Source organism: Rhincodon typus, chromosome 29, assembly GCF_021869965.1.
Source record: "Rhincodon typus isolate 14 chromosome 29, sRhiTyp1.1, whole genome shotgun sequence".
In the NCBI taxonomy this organism is placed as follows: domain Eukaryota; kingdom Metazoa; phylum Chordata; class Chondrichthyes; order Orectolobiformes; family Rhincodontidae; genus Rhincodon; species Rhincodon typus.
The window spans coordinates 29,622,863-29,633,471 of record NC_063360.1 but is presented as its reverse complement, the minus strand read 5'-3'; the positions used below and the strand labels follow the sequence as shown (position 1 = coordinate 29,633,471).

The following is a 10,609-nucleotide window of genomic DNA, read 5'->3' as shown; positions in this document are numbered from 1 at the left end:
TTTCAAAATCTCCCCTCCCCCCACCGCATCCCAAAACCAGTCCAACTCGTCCCTGCCTCCCTAACCTGTTCTTCCTCCCACCTATCCCCTCCTCCCACCCCAAGCCGCACCTCCATCTCCTACCGACCAACCTCATCCCGCCCCCTTGACCTGTCCGTCCTCCCTGGACTGACCTATCCCCTTCCTAACTCCCTACCTACACTCACCTTTCCTGGCCCCATCCCCGCCTCTTCGACCTGTTTGTTTCCTCTCCACCTATCCGCCTCCCACTCTCTCCCTATTTATTTCAAAACCCCCTTCCCCTCCCCCTTTTCTGATGAAGGGTCTAGGCCCGAAACGTCAGCCTCTCTGCTCCTATGATGCTGCTTGGCCTGCTGTGTTCATCCAGCCCTGCACCTTGTTATCTCTGATAGTGCATCTGCTTCAGTACTGCATTGGAACGTATTGATCTTGCACTCAAACTTGAAGGGAAAGGTTTCTCACCTAGAGTGTGGTAAGAATCTGGAATGCATTGCCTGGGAGTGTAGTTGAGACAGGAAACCTTTAAAATGTATGTGGATGAGCACTTAAGATATCTTCCATTCAAGGCTGTAGGTAAAGTGCTGGAAAGTAAGATTAGTATAGATAGTTCAGCGTAGAATCAATGAGCCAAAGGATCTCCTCTGTGCTGTATGACTCTATGATCCTCTGGTGGCTTGGCTGCTTTTTCCACTTACCCAATTTTTTTTGAACATTTAGTTCTTTTAAATATGTGGCTGGTTGGATCTTGTTGACTATGAGATCCTTGTCTGGGGTTGTTAACCTGGGCCAATTGGGAAGCCCTGGCTAACCAATATAAACAGGAGTTTTAGAATCCAGCAGGCCAAGCAGCACCATAGGAGCAGAAAGGCTGACGTTTCGGGCCTAGACCCTTCATCAGAAATGGGGGAGGGGAAGGGGAAGGGGAAGGGGGTTCTGAAATAAATAGGGAGAGAGGGGGAGGCGGATAGAAGACGGATAGAGGAGAGGATAGGTGGAGAGGAAACATACAGGTCGAAGAGGCGGGGATGGAGCCAGTAAAGGTGAGTGTAGGTGGGGAGTTAGGGAGGGGATAGGTCAGTCCAGGGAGGACGGACAGGTCAAAGGGGCAGGCTGAGGTTAGTAGGTAGGAGATGGGGGTGCGGCTTGAGGTGGGAGGAGGGGATAGGTGGGAGGAAGAACAGGTTAGGGAGGCAGGGACGAGCTGGGCTGGTTTTGGGATGCGGTAGGGGGAGGGGAGATTTTGAAGCTTGTGAAATCCTACGCTCGGTTCGCAATAAACAACTGCACCTCCCAGTCGCGAACCATTTCAACTCCCCCTTCCATTCCTCAGACGACAGGAGGCCCAGGATGGACATGCAGTGCCACAACGATGCCACCCGAAGGTTGCAGGAACAGCAACTCATATTCGGCTTGGGAACCCTGCAGCCCAATGGTATCAATGTTGATTTCACAAGCTTCAAAATCTCCCCTCCCCCTACCGCATCCCAAAACCAGCCCAGCTCGTCCCCGCCTCCCTAACCTGTTCCTCCTCCCACCTCAAGCCGCACCCCCATCTCCTACCTGCTAACCTCATCCCGCCCCCTTGACCTGTCCGTCCTCCCTGGACTGACCTATCCCCTCCCTAACTCCCCACCTACACTCACCTTTACTGGCTCCATCCCCGCCTCTTCAACCTGTCTGTTTCCTCTCCACCTATCCTCTCCTCTATCCATCTTCTATCCGCCTCCCCCTCTCTCCCTATTTATTTCAGAACCCCATTCCCCTCCCCCATTTCTGATGAAGGGTCTAGGCCCAAAATGTCAGCCTTTCTGCTCCTATGATGCTGCTTGGCCTGCTGTGTTTATCCAGCTCTGCACCTTGTTGTCTCGGATTCTCCAGCATCTGCAGTTCCTACTGTCTCTGATTCAGTTTTAGAATCCCCTCAGTTCAGGGGACTGACTCCGAGCTGGCTGGTCACAGCCAGTGTAGTGTGCACAAGTAAATAAAGGGGAACTTGGTGAAGGAATACCGGTCTCTGTGCAGTTATTTCAGTGGTGATGAAAGTGGGATCCCATGACTTACAAAGTTTTGGTAGGTGAGGCAGCCCTGAGAAACATGTGGACCACCTGAAAGCTGTTACCTCACAAGCAGGGCAGGAACAAAACATACCTGGTCCCTTAGAACAGCCGGAAGGCCTGTCAGAAACAATAGGTTCTCCCACTCTGTCTAGTATGGAGGAAACCTCAGAGTCCCAGATGGATGCAGCCTCGATACCTTTACCACTGGAAGAAGAGGAGGGAAATCTCCCGATACGGTCTGGACACAAGAGATGGGCTACAGTCCAGTACATACCGCCTGTATCAGCGTCCGAATCACAGAAGGGCAATAATGTCGCAGGAAAAGCTACAAACAACCAGGCCTACATCCCTGGACTTAGTGGGGTGAGGGATGTAGTGATTGGAAGCAGGTGGACCTCATTGACTACAAGATCCTTGCCTGGGGTTGTTATCCTGGGCCATTCAGGGAGCCCCAGGCTGACCAATGTAACCAGCAGATTAGAATCTCCTCCATTCAAGGGACTGGCTCAGAGCTGGCTGGCCACAGTCAGTGTTCTGTGCACAAGTAAATAAAAGGTGACTTAGTGGTGGGATACCGGCCTCTGTGCAGTTTTTTCAGATAGCCTTCCCTTGTTTACTTTAATTGGATAGAAAACCAGCCTCCATGCTAATTAAAGGGAGCGAGCTAATCAAAATCCAGTGAGTGCCTCTTTCACCCCAGGCTAGTGTCCTGTCTTGGGGAGACAGGGCACTTCCAGTATTTCACTGTCAAAGTGAAAATTCAGCCTTTAGACTTTGCAGCTTGTGTAGTACGTTTTCAGGTTTAGGTTGAAGAGGTATTTAACTATTTAATATTCTCCCAGTGTCATGTTGGATGTACATTATTCAAATAATTTAATCAGAATACACAAATTTATCACCGAACTCCTTCCTCTGCATAAACTGATTTCTTTTATGCCACAGTGATAACCTTTCAAACATTGGGAACTACAGGAATTTGCTATGATGCAATGCATTTAGAAGAAGTGAAACACACAGTGATTAAGGTGCAATTTCAAAGAGATACTTTTTCAATTGTGTACTTTTGACTCCTGCCCCTCAACATTATTTTAGTAATTAAGGATTCAGGAGGACTATCAGCCACATCAAACCCAGAACTTGGAAAATTTACATCGTCATGAATCCAAAATGCATTGGTTGTTTTTCAAAGTATGGGAAAATCTCTGTCGGAAAAAGCCACCAATCTCCTAAACAATGGCATTTATGAAATGTTTTTAATTGGATTTCTCAAAGTGTTTGATGAAGTACTTTTTGAAGTGCAGTTACCATTGTAGGAAACATGACAAGTAATTTGCATTGGTGAACCCACATAAACAGCAGTGCGTTCATGTCTAATTTTTTCCTGGTGATAATTATTGAGGAAAAAATATGGACCAAGATGCCAGGCTAAACTCTCCTGCTTGACTTTAAAAGAACTCTTTCACACTTTCTAGATTCAGCTGAGGTGGCTGATGGGGTCCTTAATTTAATATCTCATCCAAAAGCCAACACCTCTGACAGTGTTGCACTGGAATGCATTGATCTTTTGCTCAAACCTTGAAGTGGCACTTGAACTCAGACTTTGTGATCCAGGGTGGAAGTGTACTCTCAACTGAGTTATTGCTGGTATAGGTGAGGGGCTGTTCTTATTTCCTGCCTGATTTCTTAATTGTGAGAAGTGAGCCTTTTTTGCCCAGTTGGATTCTCGCTTGTATCATTTATCAAGCAGGTCTAACTCTGGTCCCACTTATTAAAAAATGTTCAGGAGATTTAGGCATCACTGCCTGGGCCAGCACTTATTACCCATCCTTCATTGCCCTTGAGAAGGTGGTGGTGAGCTGCCTTCTTGAACTGCTGCAGTCAATTTGGTACGAGTATGCCATTAGGGAGGGAGTTCCAGGATTTTGACCCAACGTCAGTGAAGGAACAGCGATATATTTATTAGTCAGGCCGATGTGTGTCTTGGAGAGGACCTGCAGGCAAATGTGTTCCTATGTATCTGCTGCCCTTAACCTTCTTGATAGCAGTAGTCATTTGGAATGTGCTGTCTAAGGAGCCTTCGTGAAACTCTGCAGTGCATCTTGTATTTGGTACACACTGCTGCTACTGAGTGTCAGTGGCAGAGGGAGTGAATGTTTTGTGGATATGCTGCCAATCAATTGGGATGCTTTGTCCTGGATGGTGTCAAGCTCCTTGAGTGTTGTTGGGGCTACATCCATTCAGGCAAGTAGGGACAATTCCATCACCCTCCTGACTTGTGCCTTGTAGATGGTGGCCAGGCTTTGGGGAGTCAGAAAGTGAGTTACTTGATGCAGGATTCCTAGCCTCTGACTTGCTTTTGTAGTCACTATGGCTAGTCCAATTCAGTTTCTGGTCAATGGCAGTTCAGAATGCTTCCGCTTAGGTTTTCTGATACAAGCCTTTGTTCTTGACTAAATGTGCTGGGCCTCTTTTCCTTAAATGTATGTTTCTTATGGCTCTCATACCACAATACCCATGTATTGGACCCATTGGCATTACTTGTTTACTTATTCATGGGATGTGGTCTTTGCTGACAATGTCAGCATTTGTTGCCTATTCCCTAACTGACCCTGACAATTAACCATATTGTTGGGGGTAGAGTTGCCAACTGTGATTAAATGTATTCCTGGAGGTTTCTTCACATGATGTATTCCTGAACTCTAGTCATTGGTCGACAGTGCATCTGTCCTTGTGACATGCTGTCTCCTGACTCCAATTGCAAAGGAGAAAATGTCATTATCCTATTCGTGATGTCAACCATTTTTTGTTTCCCATTTTCAACATTTTTGTATCCAGTAAATAGAAAAGTTGAAAGAAAATTATTTTAAAAAACTAAAAAAACTTTTCTCCTGGATTGCACACAGTTTTGGGGATTGATCTCCAATTTCTAGAATCTCCAGGCCAATTCTAGAGAGTCAGCAACCCTCTCTATGGAGTCACATGTAGACCAGAGCAGTTAAAGGAGGCCACTTTCCTTTCCTAAAAATCAAGTTTAAAAAATATTCATTCATGGGATGTAGGTGTTGGTGGCTGGCATTTGTTACCCATCCCTAATTGCCCTGGAGAAAGTGGTGACAAGTTACCTTCCTAAACTACTGCATTCCTTGGGCTGTAAGGCCACCCATAGTGCTGTTAGAAACAGAATTAGTGAACCTGATGGGATTTTGCAACACGAGATTAGCTTTTAATTCCAGAGTTCTTTTTAAAAATGGTGAAGTTTATTAATTTAATTTTATCTTTGCCAACTGCAATGGTGGGATTTTAACTTATGTCTTCAAACTCTGGGTTAATACCCAAGGAATTTTGCAATACACCACCATCTCAGACAACAAAAAGTGCTAAAGAAGACATTACAGAGTTTCAGGCCTTGACTGGACATTGTTACTGATGTGTCTCACTGGTTGTCTGACTGGATGAGTTGAACATTTCTCAAACAAGATATTGGGTAGATTGAAGGCACTGTTTTTTTGCAGTCTCATTTTCATCATTGTCAACTGTTGGAAGTTGAGCCAGACTCTTTACAGCCCTGGTGTTGTGATCCTGTTACCCCACCATGTATCTGCTCTATCACTAAGACAGGCCATCTTCCACCTTTGTAATACCATCAGATGCCAAAATCCCTGCTTGTACCTTTGTTACCTCCAAGCTCCCATTCTTGGCCAACATACCCTCCATTAATTCTGTTGCCCCATCATAGTTATGTTCAGCCAGTACTTCCCTACCTAAATCATTAGGGGCATGGATAGGGTGAATAGCCCTAGGTGAGTCCAAAGCTAGAAGGCATACAGGTTTAAGATTTAAGAAAGACCTGAGAGGTAACATTTTTATGCAGAGTGTGGTGCGTGTATGGAATGAACTACCAGAGGGATTGAAAGAGATAGGTTCAATTACACTATTTAAAAGGTATCTGGATGACTCTACTGAGTGATAATCGCTCGCAGTCTGATCACAATTCAGATCTAATATTACCTTCTTGTTTTCAAAGCCCTGTCCCTATATCGGTAACCTCTGTCAGGGATACAATGAAAATGTTTGAGATCGCTGACACCTTTGCTTCAAGCTCCTTATGTATCCCTGATTTTAGTAATATCATCATTTGTAGCCTTGCTTCCAGATGCTTGAGTCTTAGGCCCTGAAATTGCCTCCCTAAACTTCTCTCTCTGCCTTACTCTTCTCCTTTAAGATACTTATTGAAACCTTCTTTGATGAAGCTTTTGGTTCTGATATCTGGTTCTGTGATTTGGCGTCTGAAATGTTTTCATTTGGGAGAGGCGATGGCCTAGTGGTATTATCACTGGACTGTTAATGCAGATAACATTCTGGGAACATGGGTTCAAACCCCGCCACAGCAGGTGGTGGAATTTGAATTCAATAAATATCTAGAATTAAGAATCTAATGATGACTGTGAATCAATTGTCAGGAAAAATCCACCTGGTTTGCTAATGTCCTTTTAGAGAAGGAAACTGCCAAACCTTACCTGATGTGGCCTACATGTGAGTTCAGACCCACAACGATGTGATTGACTCTAAACTGCCCTCTGGGCAATTAGGGAAGGCCAATAAATGCTGCCTGGCCAGCAATGCTCTCATCCTGCAAATGAATATAGGAAAAAAAATTTATTGCTAGTGCTTCTTGTTTCAGTAACTTTAAGACTTACCTACTGTCAGCAGAGCAAGGAAACTTGAGAAGGCCAGGACTGGAGGAGCATTCAGATCTCACAGATTGGAGAGCTGGATAATATAACAGAGATAGCATGGAGTGATTACAAAACAAGGATGAAAATATCAAGTGAAAGTGAAACACTGTGGATGCTGGAAATCTGAAACAAACACAGAGACTGCTAGAGAAACTCAGCAAGTCTGGCAGCATCGGTGAAGAGAGAAACAGAGTTAATGTTTTGAGTCCAATATGACTTTTTCAGAATTGAAAATGAAAATATCAAAATCTTTTTTGCTATGTCTGAAAGACTTCATGCAGAAGATTAAAGGAAGACAATTTTTCTTCATAAAGTGTATATTATGTCTACATTTTAGAAATGTTGCTGTTTAGAATGCATTAGAAGTCAATGAGAAAAGGAAACAAGTGAACTAGAGGTGCCAATACTTTCTGTGACCACTGGATGGTGCCAATATTCACTTTTCATTCAATTCCCAGATTAGTTTTAACTCAAGAGTGGGACCAATTAATTATTTTGTAAATCCTCCACTGAAACAGTTAACTTGCTGAATTCTGACCCAGCAATTCTGCATTGCTGTCCATGCAAGTATTTTGCTGCCGAATAATTACATCATTCTGTTTGCCTGTCCTGCATAGCTCAGGCTATGAATTTCTCTGTTTATTTGGTCGCAGACTGTCTATTGATGGTGAATGGATTTTGTGTTGTTTTTATATATTGTGCATGGGCAGTGTCGGATGTAGCACAAATTCTGCCATCTACTGGGGAAGGGAGCACAGTGAGGCGGAAGAGACACTAGCTAGGAGCAGTAAGAGATACGAACCTAGCCAACAACAGGAGTAAGCGAGTCTCCCAGCTGCTGAAGGCAGCCCCTGGCCAGACACAATCTTTTATGGGTTTGCTTTGGCTTCTTTCTTTCCTTCATTCTTCTCTCTTTGGAAATGAGGTAAGGCAGTTGTTCAAAATCTTCTGTGCTAAAGTGGGTGTGCTTCTCACTATGTCTGTGGTTCGCTGTTGTGTATGTATACAGTTAATTAGCAATCGCAAAGAGCTGTCTGCCAGGTTGTTACATCGTTCATGAACAGCGGCACCCAAGGAGAGATGCTGAACGTTTTGTTTCCCTTTGTGATTCTCCTCATCTTCCTTGTGCTGATCAGTCAGTGTGTTTTTTTTTGTGGGTTGCATATTTGGAACCATTTAGTAACAAGTCTTGATTTGTGTAGACAGGATGAAATTATGCATCTGTACCGATACATCCACGCGTGGAATGATGTTTATCTCCCCTAGGCTACTCTGTTCGTTCTTTCTTTCTCTCTTCAAAGGTAATATCTGTCCCTGGTCGAAAGCTGTCCCCTTATACTGGGCGTTGGAACAGGTTAAAAATAATACAAAATATGGGAAAATTCTGGAAACGCGCAGCAATGTCTTAAAAAAATTAAAGGCCGTTAAGTAGGTGACATTCTCTGTAACTGGAAGGTTAGCTGCCTGTCTTCCTTCAATTTTGAAATTGACAATTGCTATGTACTGCCACTTTTTTTTCTTGTTTAAGGGCTATTTTTGCATTGACATAGTGTTATGAAAATTGGGAACCAGGCCAGCTATTCCCCTGATTATTTGCAGGGTACCTTGTACACAATATTGGATGTTTGGGATAGGAAAAGACGTTGTAAACTGCCAGGGTGTAGCAGGCTATGGGCAAGTGCAGGTAAGTAGGATAAGAGATAGTAGGAACTGCAGATGCTGGAGAATCCGAGACAACAAGGTGCAGGGCTGGATGAACACAGCAGGCCAAGCAGCATCATAGGAGCAGAGAGGCTGACGTTTCGGGCCTAGACCCTTCATCAGAAAAGGGGGAGGGGAAGGGGGTTTTGAAATAAATAGGGAGAGAGTGGGAGGCGGATAGAAGAGCGATAGAGGAGAGGATAGGTGGAGAGGAAACAAACAGGTTGAAGAGGCGGGGATGGGGCCAGGAAAGGTGAGTGTAGGTAGGGAGTTAGGAAGGGGATAGGATAAGTCTGGTTTGATGTTTAGTGATTGATATGGACATGGTGGGCCAAAGGGCCTGTTCCTATGCTATGTGGCTCTATTTTATATGTGGTGGAAAAGAGAGGAACTGCAAGCTTTCATCTGACCCTTCCCCAAACACACACACCACCAGTCCTGACCACCCCTTGGCTTTCTTATCTCTTCCCTGACTCCTTCTAGACTAAATATTTCACACATGCAGGTAGCGACCATTTGTCAGGCCAAACTATTCAACTGCAGCTAGCATCACTCACCATCATTTATGCCCATATCCTGACCACTCCTCCATTCATGTGCAATCATCAGCGGGCTGGGTGGGGTGGAATCCTGGATAAGATGTCTGGTTCTTTGTCTGGCTTGGCACAGAACTTGCTGTGGTCCTGGGAGCAGCAGAACAGCATGCTTCACTCCAATGCGATACCAGAATATTACCTGCATAAAATATGAAATTGCTAATAGACTGCAATCACGCTGCATAATATAAATAATAAATGACTTAATGTATTTGAATGAATTCCTATGAAAGTTCCACTTGCCTGTTTCTTTATTCGCAAGTTTCTGTCTAAAGCAGCATTCTATTGGTCAGGCATGGAGCAGGAAAGCTGGGATTCACTTTAATTGAATGTATGGGGAACAGCATGCTCATTGTTGGTAAGACTCCATTGATAAAGTGGGGACTGTGCTTGATAGAGGACAGCAGGTAGCAAAATGTGAAAGGGCCAACTGTCTTGCTTGGGAGCAAGGTTTCTTCACAGCACTGATTGCTGCGAGTATCAAAGAGTTTGAAAGAAAGAACGTTCATTTATTTAATGCTGTTTTTCAGTTAATGATGCACTTTTTGGCCAATGAAGTGCCTTGCTCTGAACAGTTGCAATGAGGATGGTTACTAGGAATGAGGCCTAACAACAATTGAAAATGCTAGAAAGTGGTTAGCACTGTTGCCTCACAGCACCAGGGACCAGGGTTCGATTCCAGCCTCGGGTGACTATCTGTGTGGAGTTTGCACATTCTCCCCGTGTCTGTGTGGGTCTCCTCTGGGTGCTCCGGTTTCCTTCCAGAGTCCAAAGATGTGCTGGTTAGGTGGATTAGCCATGCTAAATTGCCTGTAGTGTTCTGGGATGTGTAGATTAGGTGGGTTATAGGGGTATGTGTCTGGGTGGGATGCTCCTAGGGTCGGTGTGGACTTGTTGGGCCGAAGGGCCTGTTTCCACACTGTAAGGATTCTATGAAAACCAAGCTGCATCTGTAGTGAGGGAGATGTGGGGGTTAATGTTTCAGATTGATTGACTTTAATTATAACTGGACAAAAAAAACTGGTTAGAACTGGTTAAGAAACAACAGCAATCTAAACAAGTGTGGTTGGGGGGAATGGGCAGGGAATAAACTGGAAGGAAAGGGCTTTTGCAAGGTACCATATCTAGACCAGACCTAGAATACTGTGAACAGTTTTGGGCCCCTTTTTGTAGGAAAGATATACTGGCTTTGGAGGCAGTCAGAGAGGGCTAATTATATTGATTCTGGGAATGGAGGGTTTTTTAATGGGGAGAGGTTGAGTAGGTAGGGCTTGGACTCACTGGAGTTTAGAGGAATGAAGGGGGGACCTAATTGAAACATACAAGATGCTTAGTGGGTTTGACAGAGTAGATGCAAAGAGGTTGTTTCCCCTTGTGGGAGAGTCCAGAACCAGAAGGTGTAATCTCAGAGTAAGTGGTTGCTCAGTTCGGAAAGATATGACAAGGGGTTTCTTCTCTCGGAGAATAGTAAATCTGTGGAATTCTTTACTGCAAAGGG

The 10,609-nt window shown here is 44.6% G+C and overlaps 1 protein-coding gene across 1 annotated transcript in view; it reads left to right on the top strand.

Annotated features, from left to right (window-relative positions):
- Positions 1-7,542: 7,542 nt before the first annotated feature.
- The window catches only part of apc2 (APC regulator of WNT signaling pathway 2), a 204,468-nt gene continuing 201,401 nt past the window's right edge, over positions 7,543-10,609 (top strand). Inside the window, 1 exon segment of the mRNA XM_048614260.1 lies at positions 7,543-7,739. Within this exon segment, the coding sequence (XP_048470217.1) occupies positions 7,686-7,739 (54 nt within the window). The 5' untranslated portion in view covers positions 7,543-7,685.